This window comes from Thunnus thynnus, chromosome 20, assembly GCF_963924715.1.
Source record: "Thunnus thynnus chromosome 20, fThuThy2.1, whole genome shotgun sequence".
Taxonomy (NCBI): domain Eukaryota; kingdom Metazoa; phylum Chordata; class Actinopteri; order Scombriformes; family Scombridae; genus Thunnus; species Thunnus thynnus.
The window spans coordinates 2,461,848-2,479,960 of record NC_089536.1 but is presented as its reverse complement, the minus strand read 5'-3'; the positions used below and the strand labels follow the sequence as shown (position 1 = coordinate 2,479,960).

The 18,113-nt window shown below is 38.4% G+C and overlaps 1 protein-coding gene across 1 annotated transcript; it reads right to left on the bottom strand.

Moving 5' to 3' along the window:
• Positions 1-1,238: 1,238 nt before the first annotated feature.
• fads6 (fatty acid desaturase 6) lies at positions 1,239-18,074 on the bottom strand. The gene is made up of 6 exons (XM_067576022.1): positions 17,623-18,074; positions 13,174-13,340; positions 11,240-11,420; positions 10,846-11,033; positions 5,854-6,033; positions 1,239-4,143 (listed from the first exon to the last, which is right to left on the bottom strand). Exons 1-6 carry the CDS (start codon positions 17,900-17,902, stop codon positions 3,994-3,996), a joined length of 1,146 nt encoding a protein of 381 aa, XP_067432123.1. The 5' UTR covers positions 17,903-18,074; the 3' UTR covers positions 1,239-3,993.
• Positions 18,075-18,113: the final 39 nt, after the last annotated feature.

The following is an 18,113-nucleotide window of genomic DNA, read 5'->3' as shown; positions in this document are numbered from 1 at the left end:
TTTTAGTTTCTGTTGAGCTCATTAGTTGTAAAGTTTATCACTGCACACAGAAAACTGAGGGAAAGGATGTTTTAATCCATCCATAGAAGTACTGTAAGACTGTAACCAATAATTATTTTCATTATCAATAGGTCTAACATTATTTTCTTTAATAATCCATTGATTGCTCAGTGTTTAAAATGTCTCAGTCAAAACCACAAAAATGTTGAGTTTATTATCATGTAAAATTAAGAAAATTATCAAAATAGTCTCCAATTAATTTTCCCAACAACTTTCTGGCCACAAAAATCTTTACATGTATGTGTGATGTAATTCTGTCCAGTATACTGTATTTACAGCCTGTTCTGCTGCCCCCAAGTGGCCAAAAGAATCAGTTAATGCAGCTTCAAGTGTTTTGTATTTTGAAGTCAAAAAATAAATTTGATAAACAGCTGAGTGAAAGTGATCCCCCCCCCCCCCCCCCCCATTTAATTACCAAATTTAAATGATACTGTAGCTGTTACCAGGTCTGTGAACTAGGTCTCAAATAAATGATGGATAGTTGTATTGTAGGTTATGTGTGTATAATCTATTTAAGCAGTAATGTCACTTTAAGAGCAACTTAATATAAGCAGCATATATGTTTGGATACTGGAATATCAGACAATTAAGAAAATAAAGGTACTAAAAAAATGTTTAGCTCATGAAAATTCAAGAAAAAACAGTGAGACAAATCTGTGTCCTCATGTACCGAAACTACAATAAAGTCAATGATGTGCCTTTGAGTGGGGTTAGTGGGGTGAAGTGGGGTAGAGATCAGAATGACTGAGAGCTAAAGAGACCAACATGTTGTTTTTGCACCATAAACTGCACAAATAACTATAAAGTAATGGAGAGTGCATAATTAGCTGTTAGTATCTGATCTGGATTTAAATAAAGTATTGAATTGTCAACTGGTTTTACATTAGATTTAGATTATATTTTTTATTTGCACACATATATCCAACAGCACCAGTAATAGAAATAATAGCGCCAAGTCGGATATTTCAGAGCTTTCAGAAAAATCAGTTTCCCAGGTGTAATTATGAGGTCGACGTGAACGTTATTTACAAGTTGGAAACTCATAATTACAATGATCCATTATGACATGAACACAACATCATACAACAGACCTCTCCTCAAAACAAACAAACAAAAAAAAACAAGATTTAGCAAAATTCAAAGAAAATAAAAGACAATAACAGATCATCAGACAGTAATCTTATAAACAGAAAAGTCAAGTCAGTTTTTAATACAAAGTAGTGAGGAAGAAGACAGCTCACACTGTTACAACATGATGTTTAATGAATCTTGGTGGTGACAAGTGGCTTTAGACTGGAAATGCATCACATTGTTACACTTCAGGTGTGAAGAGTCTCATTTCATGATCCTTTGTGGCTGATCAATAACATTGATTATGTCCTGTATTAACCGTGGATGTATTATAAGAACTGGACACCGGAATCAAAGATCTATTATTGGATTTTAAAATGGCTTTTCCAGGCTCGAGGAAATATAAAACCTTCATGGATTAAAATTTCATGGTAGAGAGAGTAATAATTCACCGTGTTTGCAGTTGGAGATGTCCTGTCAGCAGTTTTATAATGGCGGGGAAATGTTTTTTGGGCCACAAATTGGCAGCAAGGCTGAGTGGCTGATTGCCGTATCCAGTTTTTATTAGTATACATCCACGGTATGAACACATTCCCCTGCAAACACAGTCACTGTAAATCCAAACAGATTGCTTCACTTTTAATAATAATCTATTGATGGTTCATTTAAATCTGTCATGTTCTGCACATTTCCAGGCCTACATTTATTACACTTATATTCTGGGGCTCTACTGGAATATCTCTGCATGATTTCCAGTTAAAAACTCCTTATTTATCTTCTACTGGTCCTTTATGCAGCCCCTCAGTTCAGCCTCTGTCTGAAACAGGCCGTTTTAGCTCCTGTCTCTTTAAGACCTGATGAGCCCGCTCTGTTCTGATTGGTCAGCTTCAGGAAGCTTCCTCCGGCTCCGGAGGCTACGTAAACAAACTGTATATAATCAGATTTCAATTTTTTTTTGAAACTTCTCAACTACATCCGAACATGTTTGAGCCAAAATCTGAACAAGGAAGCAGCAACAACTTTGTGGTCATGAAGGAAGCAGTTTTACATAAATGATGATATATAAATGACAGGAAATCACAAAAAGCCTGTTATGTCCCCTTTAACACATTGTTCAAGAGTAAAACAATAGAGCTGCAACAATTAGTCAATTAATCAATTGAATGATTAGCTGCCAACTATTGAACTATTTTAATAATCGATTAATTGCTTGGAGTAATTTTTTTAAGAGAAAAATGTTCAAATTCCAGCTTTGAGAAACAGTAATCAAGATTTTTCACTTTTAAGGATCAAACAACTAATCGATTAATCAAGAAAATAATTGAAAGATTAAGTGATATTAATTAATAATCATTAGTTGTGGCCCTTAAAATAAATAATGAATATTCAGTAAGTTTAGACACTTCTGAACCTCTACGTATCTCAGTGAATCAGAAGGATTATTGCATTTCTTCGTGTAAAGTGAATTTCTTCAATGCCATTTATCTCCCTTTCACAACATTTTACATGTAAATTCAACATGTATTTTCAAAGTGCACTGAACATTTATTTCTAAACGGTGATTAGAATGAACCATCAGCAATTTCCAGGTTGAACTGGGAAGTCTTAATTGTGTTTAAGACACCAGCAACTAAACAACACATGTATAGTGTCTGATATACTGTTGATGGTAGACAGCTGGACGTTACAAAATGATATAAAAGAACGAGGGACGTCTTGTGCTCTTAAGTTATGCAGCAGCCAAACAGCAGGACTTTCATGTAGCCGGATGCTAATGTACCTCTTTTCTTAATGCTAACATTAGTGGTGTAAAGGGGCTTCTTAACCTGTGCTGCCTGTTGACGGTTTGGGACGTAGACTCATTTCACACTATATGTGAGAGGAGGTAACTTTATGTAGTCTGTGTTAACACTTCGACTAGCTGCCATTTCTCACTGCACTCCATGTGTCATGTTAGCTAGCCTAGCACCCACAGAACCTGTCTACGTGTAGTGTGTAATAAAACAGTTTTGGAAGTGCACCACTAAGTAAGTAATTTTACTGGTTTCCGGCAAGTTGCTTTATTTCTGCATACTGGAAATGTCCCTATATGAGCTATCATGATACTGTGGGAACACTTCTCTCCCCAAAAGAAACACCATTACTCTTAAAAGTTGTTTTTTCTTTTTAAAAAAACAACACAAATCTTGGATTTTTAAAATATGAAACCTGTTTTAAGCCTATAAATTGTACAGTATTTACATTAATTTCTAATATATTGCTTGTTACATATTTGGTTACTTATTTTTATATTCTAGTGTTGTGCTTGGTTTTTGCAGCTTTAACCTCACTGAATCATCATTTTCCTTATTATTCCTTAGTAAATGGTTATCCCAGAGTTAACAGAGCCAGTTAGTACCTGAATTGTGAGTCCAGTAATCCAGAACTGCCAATGTAAGGTTAGTAATACCTCAAAAAGAGCCTGACTAAACTTGAAACTTGCCTTTAAGACAGACCTAAGGTCAGTTCAAGAGCTGTGATTAATCTCTTACTGTGACTTTAAACACAATCCAGTCAGTTTTGGTTGAGTGCTTGTGTTTGTGCTGCTTATTAAATGACTTCTGAAAGTGTAGAAAAAATAAAATATTAGGATGTCATGTTACTTTGGCTCCTAATATCAAAGTGAACTGCTGTAATATTTAATATGTCAATATGTTATTAATTTTAAAAACTATTCTGTCTGTATGAGGCTGTTCGAACCAGGACTGTGGAGGTTGTAACAGCAGCAGAAATTCACTTAAAACACTGGAGCTTGTGATTTTGAGCAGCAGCAGTCTTATAAACAGCGTTAGTGGGAAATAGTTTTTCTCCTTCACCGTGTCGTCACTGCACTCCCACCAGCTCTGTGATCGGAGGGGCGAAAACCATCAGCTCCTGGTATTTGTGGAAGAAAATGCTCAGGCGGGAAAGGTAGCTGTCCTCCTGATATGGAAGCTGCTTTTCAGTCAGATACTTGGACACAACAGGCTTCACCTGGAGAGGAGTGGAAGAGAGACATGGGGATGGTTTTATAGGCCTATGCAATATAAATTAACAAGTCAAATGTGGTTCCTAACAAACTAGGAAACAAATGCAATCCCTCTTTTTCAACCTTTGTGTACTGTGACTCTTAAATAATTGACTTTTTAACTCTTTATTAGATTATATGGTATATTGTGGTGTTACCCTGAACTATTGAATTGTATTTACAGTCACAAAGTAAAGCAGCAGTAGTCGTGATATCCTGACTTTCTGTTCCTAGTTTGGGTGAAATGCCAAAAGACACTGAATCCTACATTTCCCATGATGCAACTCAATAGCATCATTCGTTAGACCCTCCCTATCTGGTAAATGACCATATGTTTCAAACACAGTATCTCCAGTTTGTAACACAGACTTCTTATTTGAAATGTACGTAGCCCCCGAGGGATTAATAAATGGTGGGAACTAACTGTTAAACTGTTAAAACCTCTGTTCTGCCTCATACTGCTCTCTGTGACCACCTATACTGTGTTTTAATGCAGTCAATAGTTGTTCCCATTTACATATTTTTCTGTTTCTGTTGTCAGACAATGGAACGTGTGTAAGATTTAAGGCGATCTACTGGCAGAAATATTGGCACAAATGGAATATAATATTCATAAGTACATTTTAATTAGTGTATAATCATCTGAAAATAAGAATTGTTGTGTTTTTGCTTCCTTAGAATGAACGCTTTATATCTACAAAAGGAGCGGGTCCTCTTCCACAGGGCCCGCCATGTTGCATCGCCATGTTTCTACAGTAGCCCAGAGCGGACAAACCAAACACTCTAGAGAGCACCTTTCACGTTTTTTTGCGAGTTTTGCAGCCACCGTAGGTTCTCCTACATGCTTGGAAGGGGGAGGGGAGTACACAGTTGATTGCAATCTACAACCTCACTGCTGGATGCCACTAAATCCCACAAACTGATCCTTTAATTATTAAACAAAATAATAATACCATTAAATAACTAATAAATACTGCAAATTAACATATTACCAGATAATACTATAGTAATTACTTGTACACAATATGACAGTAAATCAACATAGTGATATAAAAACATATGATTTATTTTGATCCATATATATCATTAGGTACCACATTTGCAAATATGCTAAGAAGAATATCCACATGTACAAAGTGTGTCATCATGTAAATTTACAGAGTTTGACACTTGCTTGTTACAAAAAGTGCCTTATGATTGATTACCTTGTAAATGCGAAGTAATAATTGCACAGGACAGTAAAGTATTTTACCACTGTGAATACATCTTTGTCCCTTTTAACTCATACAGCAATCTCTTTTAGCAGTAGTGGAACAAAGTACTTCTAATAAAAGTACTGTGCTTAAAAACAATTTCGAGGTATTAACTTAATTTCCATTTTAAGCTACTTTATACTTCCACCACACTCCATTATTCAGAGGGAAATATTGTACTTTTTACTCCACTACATTTGTTTCACAGCCATAGTTACTTTTAAAACAGTTGATGTATTTTATATTTGTAATTAATTAATCACTTTATAGAGATCTGTTGTCACTTTGACATTTAAGGGTAATTGTATGTAGATTAGTGTTTTACTGCTGTAAAACCAACACATCTACAGTGAAATCTGAGGTAAATGTGTCAATGTGGAAGCTGATAATATCTAACGATTGAGGGGTTTTGTTGTTTCCTACCTTTAAACACATGTGATCAGACAGGAAGGGGAAGAGATGATGTTCCACATGGCAGTTGATAAGCGAGTGTCCAAAAATCCAGTCCAGCACGGGGTTACGTGGCAGGTTCAGGACTCCGTGGGTCATCTGGTAGATCCTCTTTGGTCGGCACGTCGGGGAGAACATGGGGAGGCCAATGTGCTGCCAATCAGATGCAGTTTTTACAAGTTTAGTATATAATATATTTAAGATGATACTAGTAATGGCATGCTGGATGCTGGGCTATATTAATATCACAATATTAAGTTTGACATTTTGGAAAATACACTTATTTGCTGTTATGCTAAGGGTTAGATTAGAAGATTGATACTCTCATGTGTGTGTCATGGTTCTGTCCCAGTCTGGCTTCATGTCCCTCCACCAGTCCACCAGATGCCCTCTGACTTGTTCCCTGTTTGTTGAACTGGACTGGACTGTAATATGTGACTGAGGAGTTTGACAGTTCTAGTTAGACGTCAGAGATGCAGCAATTTACACACCAGTAGTTCATTCCACATGTCAGAGACTGACAGGCGTTTGTTCAACTCATCCTCAACACATTATGTAAAACAGGAGTTTGTTAACAATTATTTCTTTAGATTTTAATAATTTGCATTTACAGTATTTAAACTTCCCTCCACGCCTGCCCTCCCCAGCCTATCAGCTCCTTTCCTGCTTGTTGTCCTGCTTCACCTGCACCTCATCCCCTCATCAGTTCAATTCAGCTTCACTTTGCCTGCACTCCTGTCTCTGAGTTGAGTAAATAAATATTGATTCTTCAGTTCCTGCTGCCTGTTGTCTTCTGCATTTGGATCCACCTGCTCCACTACTCTCAACATGTTTGCATGTTAAATATTAAAAATCTGTCTACCAGTACCTCTAAAGCTCACTAATGAACACATTTTATCGTGTTTGTTTAATCTGTACAAAAACAGACTTGTTGTGGTTTTATGTAAGGTTATGACTTCAGTTTTTGTACTGATTAAACAAACAAGATATAACATGTTAACTTCAGGATTTGTCAAATGCTTCAGGACACAAATACAATGCTGGTTCACAACACTGACCTATCATCACCTTTTAAGTTGATATGTTGTTTATTTCCACATCCAGCAGTTACGGAGCAACATTATCATTCATTTGGAGTCGTGTTTCTGTCCATCTGGTGAATGTAAGTCCAATATTCGCTCTCTTTTAGCTCTGTTTTTACTCTCTACCAACTCCTGAGGGAAATATCTGGCTCTTTAGCTGCTAAATGCTCCACTATGTTCAGCAGCTAGTCTACAGCTAACTGTGTCTGTTTGCCGTTTGGTGCTGAGCAGGTAGTGTACAGTGGCTTTTTACAGCTTTTTCTCTTAAAACAGCTGCCTGTTGCTGCTGAAACGATGCTATGGGAGCACTGAGAGTGAACCAAAACAGTAAAGTTGCAGCCAGACAGATAAACAATGAGCTGAAACTCGCTATAAAAGTTGAAGGGAGCTGCAGAGTCGCTGATAATTCTCTGTAGGTTCATCACTATGAGCCATGACCAGCACATTACACACTGACAGATCAGACCTTGTTAATATAAAAAATATAGATTATAGCCGCTTTAGTTACGTGTATACGAAGATGTCTGAGCACCATCAGCAGGATTTGCTTGAAGGTCGATGACACTGTTTGTCAGAAACCCTAAAATAGTCTGCAAACAATATTAGCCAATGAGGAGCTGGTCAGTGTTTCCCTTCTCTCCCTGTCTGAGCACCCAAAGGCCCCAACGCTGTGACCCACATTCTCAGCTGCTAAATGCTCCACTATGTTCACCAGCTAGTCTACAGTTAACTGTGTCTGTTTGGTGCTGAGCAGGTAGTGTACAGTGGCTTTTTAGTGATTTTTCTTTGAAAACAGCTGCCTGCTGCATAGTAACCTTCAAGACTGTACATGGTAGTTCAGCCTCATACCAACAAGTACTCCTAAGCTAGAAAACTACATGACTCCCCCTGTGACATGATAAAACACAGGATTAATTTGGAATATGTTCAATATATTAGCAATTCCAACTGAAAAACATGATCTATATTTTGAAACAAGATGTCTCTAAAAGACAAGGCCTCAGGATAAAGTCATATTCACCACCGTGGGACCATTATTATTTCAGTAGATGTTGTGATTTAGTGGTGCCGACTCCCCCAAAAAAACTTTGCCCCTTGTTGAATTACCATGAAACAAATGACACAAAGTGAACTTTCAGGTTCATTGGACATCTGGGCCAGTTGATAATCCAGGAACCAGCTCAAACTAACTGGATTTCATGTCCCTGAACTTCAATATTGGTTTGACACTGACAGGCAAAACCACTGCCACCACTGCTTGTGTAAACGTGAAAAATATCTATATATAAAGTGTATTACTTTTTATAACATTTAAATGTGGAAAACATCTGTTTAAAGGAAATGAGAATAGTACAAAGTTTTTTCAAAAGAGACCAGAGTAAAGGTTATCCTCAGCTAGAAAGTTAAGGGGTGGAATGATCGGACAATAGCCAACAACAGCACAGAGGGTCAGGAGAGAACAGGTTTTCAGGTCAAACTCCTTGGAGAGAACAAACATTTCCTCCTGTTAGATTCCTGACAGATCAAGAACCTGTGTTTTCTAATCCATCTTCACACACTTTGATCAGAACAATGCACAATGACCTGCAGGACTCAGACTCCATCTGGGAAAATCATGCATGAATTGTTCCTCTTTATCCCTTTAGTTCGCTGACTGGTGCGGTCTATGAGAACACAATGCTGCATTGAAACAGAGTTTCTCTAAAGGCCGTGCAAGAAGAGGTGCTCTCTTAATCATTTGGTATGAAATAACACAGGCAGTACAGTCTTAATTAAATCTGTGAGACTTTATATCTGGGAACTTTTTATACAGCACCAGTCAAAAGTTTGAATACACTTTTCCCGTTTACTGGTTCTGTATTTTCCCTTAAACTAAGTGAAATGACCCAAATCTTTACTCATCACTTACTTGGTACTTTTATACTTTAGTACTTTTTATGTACTTTTTACCTTTCTATGAATTTCCTCTTTATTACTTTACATTTACAATATGTTGGAATGACATAAAACCTTGAAAACCTCAACTCATAAAATCCAAGCAATACCAAATAACCTGGAGAAATAAATATAATATACACTTAACTCATCAATATACATACATACATATACATTTCACATAGGTCGTTTGTACAGTCTGCGCTCCAGAACAGTCACAAATCACTGTTGTTGATGATGATGATGTTTTATGATGTGACAGCACTGTGGTTAACGTCTGGTTAGTTTTAGGGAAAGATCGTGGTTTGCGTTAAAATGTTCACTTGAAACACGGTTACTGCTTCCTTAATGTTAGGCAGCCGTTGTTGTCATGGCAACAGTAAACACCACGTTATGTTTCTTCGGTTGGACACAGGAAGTCCACTTTTTGTCATCTAACTATCTAGCCGTCCACCCTCCTCCTCCTCATAAGGAAGTCACCTTATAGTCACGTCATTTCTCTGGGTCATAATTACTATTGCCGCCGTAACAGACGATGGCGTCTGTTACTCAAACGTAACTATAGGTCGTTTTTGGCGATTGAATTTATGACCTATCGGATTGTTTTTCTTGGGAGGACGGGCTCTACTTAAACAGGTACAAACAATGTGATAATACAACAAAAAACAAGAAATTATACTGGATTGAGATTAATCTTAGTTTGTAAATCGAGGTAAGGAACTAATCCATAGCCTTTTAGTACATTATTCCAATTTTAAATCACTTACTTCACTCAGCCTTACTTGCACCTCCTGAATTGTATTTTTTATTATTTTTACTGTTGAATCAACACTGTAAAACCACTTTACTTGGAGGTAAGAAAACAAGCACACCTGAAACATCTGTAATAATCCCTCACTGCTCAGGAAAACTGTGTGTGCAGACCTACATTAAGTAAAGCAGGTCAAAGTTAACTGTGGTGGATGTTGACGACGGACTGTTTGGGTAATAATTTCACCCTGTGGCCCAAATAAGTGCAGCTAACCTTGTTTCCAACCTGTCTGATCATCTGACTGTTTGTGTTTGCTGACCTGTCTGACTTCTGTTTAGCAATGTTTCCACTTTCCCAGATCGCAGCCATGAACTTGTTCAGTACAATGTTATCTTTACTGATAGGTGATAGATAGTCAGTGTACTTTAAACTAAAACTTGTCATTTTACACTTTGGTTTAAAGTGTCGTTCTGAGCTTTAAAGGTGCTGGTGGGGGGTGGGGGGGGGGGGGGGGGGGGGGGGGCTTTCTTACCTTTGGACAGAGGCAGACTAGCTGTTTCCAGTCTTTATGTTAAACTAAGATAACCAGCTGCTGGCTGCAGTACTTCATACTGTAAGTATTAGACATGAGAGTGATATCAGGCATAGTTTGACATTTTTCCCAAAATATATTTCATACTGGCCCCTCATGCAGCTCCTCAGTTCAGCCTCTGTCTGAAACAGGCTGTTTTAGTTCCTGTCTCTTTAAGGCCCACCTCCTGATGAGCCCACTCTGTTCTGATTGGTCAGCTTCAGGAAGCTTCCTGCGGCTCCGCAGGCCACATCAACAAAGCATGAAACAAACTATGGTAGTGGTATTTCGCTTCTTAATCTTGGTCTTTGTTCAAAATGTCAACTCCTCAAATACATCCGTACATGTTCAAGCCAAAATCCAATCTGAAATATGACAGTGGACAACATGAACAACCCATGGAACAACCTTAGCAACAACCTTAGCAGCCAAGGCTACAGAATGGACAGCTGTTTTTGGGCATACACTTGTTGGACTGAAGCCCTGGATTTTGACTTACCGGGATCATTTCTACTTACATTAACCTCAAGTTTTGGAACTTTGACCATGTTTAATATGTGACATCATGACAGTATAAAAATAAGAGAAAACCAGAAAAAGCATAACATGCTGCAGGTACTTCTCACCTGGAAAATGTTGACGTGGATGTACGGCACAGAGAACATTGCTCTGCAGACGAGCATGCAGAGCAAAGCGCTGAGAGGCGAGTTGAACCCGGAGACGTTGATCAGCAGCCAGTACTGCGAGTACAGACCCAGCGTTATCATCAGAACGGTCCGAACGACATGAGCCAGAGAGTGTCCTTTGAGCTCACCTGCAAAACCAGAGAATCAGAAACCGTCACAGCTATGAGAATAAACTCTCACCTCAATGACGGAGATGTAGTAAAGGTGGGAACTTGAACAGGATAAGAAGGTGAAAATCTATCTCGACGTTATGTTGATAATCACATTTAATGTTGAAATATCTGAGTAAACACTAGAAGCACTTGTTCCTCATTGGTCTTTCAGCACCTCTTACCTAATGCAACAAGTGGAGTGATGATAGGCACGGCCAGGGGAGCTATGAACAGGTAGACAATGCGAGGCAGGAAGGGGACCTTCCAAACGCTGGAGTCACCCAGTCCAATGACATTAGTATGAGCATGATGCATCTTAATGTGGCCTTGCACGCCGGCTCGCGCTGAGAACGAGCCGCAAATCTGAGCGGGTGAAGGACAGATGGGCATGTTTATGAACATCCAAACAACAAAACCATGATGCAACACATGAATCAGTGAAAATTATCAGGCAGGAAAATCAATATAACTGACTTCACCCCAGTTTTATGATATGTTATGACTACTCTGGCTCTGAGGTTATTTAAAGTTATGAAACAGACATTTAACAGCTGGATTTGTAGAGTTAAAAACATCATTCAGTCCTTTTACGCCTTTACTTTTGTTTTGTAGGTTCGCTGAGCACGAGGCTTCACACTCCCTCACACACTTTCACACCTGCCTCATACAACCACAAACACACCAGCTTCACTGAAACAGCTGGAAATTAAAAAAGGAATAGTTTGAGCTTTCAGGAAACACACATATTTACTTTTAATGAAAAGACTGTTACTGAGCTTAGATTGTATGTGAATAAAGCTTAGTTCAGCACAAAGACAGGAAAAAGGAGGATAACCTGGTTCTGTCAAAAGCTTACTGGTTTATAAACCCAGTAAGGCCCTTATATCTTTAGAAAGTAGTCAACTGGTAGATGCACAACCAGATACTATTCTGCACACAGAAGGAATCAACTTCCTGATTATCTTAAATGTGTCCCGACTCTCGCCACTTTCACATCTAACTTAAAAACTCTGCTCCCTTTGATTGATCTTTTTTTTTTTTTTACTGCATTTTTATGTCCTTTGTTGCATTTGGGACAATTTACAACTTATTACTGCACTGTAGGGCTGCAACTAACAATTATTTTCATTATCGATTAATCTTTCGATTGTTTTCTTGATGAACCAATTAGCTGTTTGGTCTATAAAATGGCAGAAAATGGTAAAACATGTCGATTACTGTTTTCCAAAGCCCAAGGTGACGTCCTCGAACATCTTGTTTTGTCCACGACTCAAAGATATTCAGATTACAGAATTAGGACATTTTCTTTTTAAAAAATGGCTCAAAATGATTAATCGATTATCAAAATAGTTGGTAACAGTTGACAACTAATTGATTAATCGACTAATTGTTGCAGCTTTACTGCACTGTAACTGTATTTCAAGTCTATTACTTATCGTGTATTTATGTCCTTTTAATTTCCATTTAAAAAGGTTTTTATTCTTTTAATTGACATTTTCATGTTTTTATGTTGTTTTTTCTTTTTTAATGTTTTAATGCATTACGTAAAGCACTTTGAATTGCTCTTGTGTATGAAATGTGCTACACAAATAAACTTGTTTGTTGTTGTACAAAAACTGTAGTGTGAAATTTGTGAGTTGTGGTTTTATGGAGGGTTATTTTTTCTTGCTCTGGACTATTTCTTGGCCGGGCTTCGGGAGGACTACCTGGAGTCTTGTTGCCGTCGTGAGGATGTCAGACAACCAGTGAAATAATCCGGTAAATAACTCTCCATAAAACCACAACTATTATTTTTACACATCAGTTTTTGTGCGGATTATACGACTAAGGTGCTTGAAGGTGGATTTTATTACCATTGGGCAGTGCCAGGCTAGCTGTTTCCAGTTTTTATGCTAAGCTAAGCTAACCTGCTGCTTACTGTGGCTTTGTATTTATCTGAGAGTGGTATTGATCTTGCTCGTCATGTTGTTCTCGGCATATATCGATTAAGTGCAACTATCCCTTTAAGTGCCTTGCTCAAGGTCACAGTGATGACAGTGATATTTTTACAAAGCTATCCTCTAAAATAAGCTTTGCCTCAGGTAATTAACGATCGCTTTATTTCTGAACATTTCACCTCGATGAAGAAGATGGCCCAGAACTTCCCCCAGGCCTGTGACTCGCTCAGCCCCCCGTGGCTGGCCAGATGCGTCCCCTTGATGGTGATGACGGCGTGAGCCACACCCATCAGCAGAATGCCCGCCGAAAACCACAGGAGCTGAGCGGAGGCCAGCAGCAGGAAGGCTGCAACACAGAACACAGACGTTTGACCTCAATATGAACTCTAAATAGGAAAGATGCTTGTATTTACAATATTTACACATTTCATAATCTAGAAAGTTACTCTACAATCTTTGTGCAAAAAAACTTTTTATTTCTAAAAGTGTCCTGATGTGTTTACTGATCTCTCACAGTTTTAACAAGACTCAAAGTCTACGCTAGCAGCCCCATAAGGTCATTACACGCTAGAAAACTAAATTGCTGGATAGATAAAACATGGAGATTTATCCTTTGTACAGGGGCATTTTCAAACATCTCAGAGTTTTGGATTTTACATGAATATCATTGGGTTTAGTGGCATTTACCTGCACTTCATCTGAGTAAAAGTCATGTTTTTGTAACTGTTACTGAGTGATGAATCAGCCCTCAAGTTTGTTTGTAACTTAACCTTCGTCCAATTAGCAACTTTATTCTCTCTGAATGTTTCTAAAGGGTGAGTCACTCTCACAGTCACTCAGGCTGTGATACATCAGGGCAAGTATGCAAACGAGTAGCACGTAAGGTTTTAAATATTTAACATGTTCCGAGTTTGCATGCAAATCTTAAAGCTGCTGTGATGAATCTTTTTACATTAACAATGGATCAAACGACTGTTTGAGGGGATCGCTCATATATGACCTGTCAGATAATTATCACAACACTCTGTGGCTCCTTTAAGCTCTCTGGAGCCTTTTAGCATCTTTCAGCTTTTGGTTTTCCAGCCAGCAGTTTATTGCTTGACACAGTTTTTCCAGGAATAGGAGAAGCACATGTCCAGGAGAGTACTAATTTTTGGGTCCCCCCCCCCCCCTCATATATCTAGCATGACATTATACATTGCTAACAGGAAACATATTCTTGATTTACAGCTCAAGCTAACAGGAATTCAGTCATGAACTGGAAATTTTGACTGTTGCTACACGAAAAGTCACCAAAGTGATGAGAATTAATGTCTGCGAACCATAAAAGTCTAGTTTGATGGCAAACTATTCAGTAATTGCTGAGATATTTGGACCAAAGTGGACCAACTGACCAACATTATATCTCTTATCTGCAGTGGTTGAAGAAGTACTCAGATCCTTTACTTAAGTAAAAATATCAATGCCACAATGTAAAAATACTTATTACAAGTCAAAGTTACTTAAGTCAAAGTATTGAAGGTAAATTCATTTAAAGTCTTAAAGTAAAAGTATTTGTTTTGCAGAGAATCAGGTTGTGACTGATATATTAAATAAATCGACGTAAATTATTAATACCGATGATTCAATACATAAGCAGTATTTTATTGTAGCTGCTTGAACTGGAGCTAGTTTGCTTTGAAAGGGTCACAAGATAAATCTGAGGGGTCTTGAGACAATAGATTGGGTAGGAACAGTTCTGCTACTTAAATCTGGATTAATTTTAATCTTTTGTGAAATACTGGAGAGTTTTACCTCTTCGTGCCTCAGGCAGTTATTTAAACCATGTGAGGGGAAAATGTCTCTTTGGTGGAACTGCTAACAACACATTAACATCTGAAGCATGACAAAGAGACACAAATACATATTGCCAAAAAGTTTGGGAGCCGCTGGTTTAATTTTGAACAATGTAGCGTCATTTACAATCTCATCATTATGTTATTTTATGTAAAACCTGAATCTGAAACTAAAGCTGTATATATATATATATATATACACATATAAACGTAGTGGAGTAGAAGTATAAAGTATCATAAAATGAAAATACTCAAGTAAAGTACCTTAAAATTGTACTTAAGTAGAGTTCTTCATTCTACTGCAGTAACGGTGTGACTTTCAACCATGACGGGCAGCGAGATCAGGTGAAAGAGTGAAACTTTATCCTCTACTGGAGGTGACTGTGCTGGTGTGTCTGACACCGTTTCATCACACCGCAGGTTCCTGACATTATTACATCACTGCATGGTTTTTGTTTTTATTTTTTTATCTGTTGTTCAGGTGAGTTTATCAGTGTACTACTATCTATTCTAGATATCCACGTGAAGCAGAAAGTATATGTTTCGTCCTCTACTCTCATTATTTTTGATCTTTTAGTCCGATATTCACTAACATTTTTACTCCTGCTCATACTGAAGCTAATATGAAGCTTCAGCGTCCAGATGAGTCAAATCAAGTAGATATCTTTCAACGTTACAGTCTTTTTAGTGCCAAAGTTCCTCTTTTTGTTACTATACTTCCACCTGCAGCTCAACAGGGAAACACTGTCCGAGGAAACACAAAGAGGGAATTTGATGCTAAAAAGACTGTAAATGTGTCAGATATCCACTTGATATGACTAACTCAGACTGCTGAAGACTCATATAAGCTTCACAGAGACTTTTAAATGCATTTTTACACAAAATGTGTGGACACACTGTTTATTTTGGCCTCTATCACTTACATTGAAAGCACATCTGAAAGGGATCTTTTAATAGCCGGTATGAACAGGAGGAAATCTTAGTCAGAAAAGTCAAGCAGTGTCTGTACTCTGATAACAACCTGGAAGTTCTAACTAGAATAAACCAGCTGCTGGTGTTGCAGCGTCTCTGGCTGGCTTTCACAGCAAGGGTTTAGATGACATGTTCTTTTCCTAAGCCAATAAAACGTTGCTAATATACAGCACCTCCTATTTCAAAGCCGCTTATTTCGTGGTGATAAGTCACAAGCTCGGTGATACACAATGACAGATGCCTCCTCGGTCCCACTCTGGGACTTAAAAATCAACTAATGCTACAGTCAAGGATATACTGAGTGGCTTATTAGAAGAGGATTTATAAAAGAGCACCTGCTGTTACGAGAATGTTAACCGCAGACACGTCTACAAGTCTAGATTACATATCAAGCTTGAACCAGTCAGTTGTCAGTTCCAATGATCGAGTGACATGAGTCACAATAGGCACCAGTCCTAATCGAGGTCAGTCGCTGGCCACCAGTGACCCAGATAGAGGGGAACCGTGGGATGCCATGAATGTGTAAACTAGTTATGACAACAATGTTGGACTGAGGGGTGACAGAGAGAAAGAGCTGCATTTGTATTTCAAAAGCGGAAAGGAAAGTTATTAAGTGACACATTAAATATAATTGTTAATGAGACATTTAGAGCTTAAACAAACAGTTTTAATAGTTTTGACATCATTTTTAAAGTCAAACTTTCTCTGGTTTTCAGTTTCTCAAATGTGATGATTATCTGCTTTTTTTTGTTTGTTTTGTTTTTATCATTAATTTCTGTTGGTTTTGGACTGTTGGTCTTAAACAACAATGCAATTTGAAGACGTCGCTTTGGGTTCTGACCCAGTCTGGCTCTCCACCAGTCCCTGTTTGTTGAACTGGACTGAGTGGCAGTTGGCCCTTGAAGTTGAAACTGAAGTTTGCTTTCACACTAGTTGCGTGAAATGTGACTGAGGACTTTGACACACCTAGTTAGATGTCAGAGACGCAGCAATTTAAACACCAGGTAGTTCACTCCACACGTCTTCTGTGTTTACATTCAGGCCATTTATAGCAGATGTTCTCATCCAGAGACTGACGAGTGTTTGTTCAACTCATCTTCAACACATTATATAAAAAGGAGTTTGTTAACATTTCTGTAGATTTGAATAATTTGCATTTACAGTATTTACACTTCCCTCCACACCTGCCCTGCATCAGTCTCATGTCTTCCTCAGTCTATCAGCTCTTGTTCTCCACCTGCACCTCATCCCTCATCAGTTTAGTTTGTATTTAAGCCCTGGTTTTCAGTTTAGTTCAGTTTTGCTTTGCCTGCACTCCTGAGTTCTGTTCCTGAGTTGGGTAAATAAACATTGATTCTACAGTTCCTGCTGTCTGCTTTCTCCTGTATTTGGGTCCAGCTGCTCTGCTGCTCTTAACACCGTGGGAGATTTTGAAAAAAACATTTTTCACGTCTTCTGACATTTTACAGTCTTAACAATTAACCAACTAACGGAAAAAAGACAAAATAATCATTAGATGTTTTCTTGCAGTATAACTGCACTGTCGAGGCAAAATTCATGCTGATAAACAGAAAAAAAAATATACATGTTCAGTTTTAATGTTTGCAGTCATCACTTGAAAAAGTTTCCGTATCTGTCAGAGTAACTGGTCCAAGACATAAAGCCATGTAAAGACGTAAACTAAATCTTAAAAGTACAAAATAAATGACACATCTCATCAAGAATTTAGGTCATTTTAACTTTCTGTAATCTTTCTGTCTTCACTAACAACTTTGAGGACTTTCCATACATTGATCCTCACAGCTGTGTGCAGAGTCTTACCGGGTGGCAGACAGAGGAACGCTGCTGCCAGGATGCTGCAATCAATCCCCCTCCTCTCCCACCAGCTGCTCTCTCTCACCATCTTCTGCACCAGCCTGGTCAGCTCCATCATCAGCGACTCTTTCTCCGAGACCCCCACCTCCTCAACTCCGTTCTCCTTCTTCCTCGACTCTCCATTCATCTCCTCTGAATCCACTTTCCTCTTGACTAACGTCTCCCCATCCTTCGCGTGCCTCTCATCGTCCCGTCCTTCCCTCCACTCATCCGGTACATTCTGCATCTCAGCTCCTGTGCTGGTGACTGATGACTGGCTCAAAACTGTGTCACCATGCACTTTGCGTCCTCTCTTGCAGGCAACTCGTACTAAAGCTGTCTAAAGTCCATGGGTCAAAGTTAGCATTGCGAAAGTCCTTATTGGCAAGAAGCATTATCAGAGAAGCCCAACCCCTTTCCTGCTGCCTCAAGAGCCTCATGGGTCCTCCTCTCCCACC

Bases quoted from the DNA above. Each gene is read 5' to 3' on its own strand.
- fads6 (XM_067576022.1), bottom strand. From the start codon at position 17,902: ATGCAGAATGTACCGGATGAGTGGAGGGAAGGACGGGACGATGAGAGG. The intron at 13,341-17,622 runs GTAAGACTCTGC...TCTGTGTTGCAG, and splicing joins GTTCCTCTGTCTGCCACCCG to CCTTCCTGCTGCTGGCCTCC. The intron at 6,034-10,845 runs GTGAGAAGTACC...TCTGATTGGCAG, and splicing joins TCCACGTCAACATTTTCCAG to CACATTGGCCTCCCCATGTT.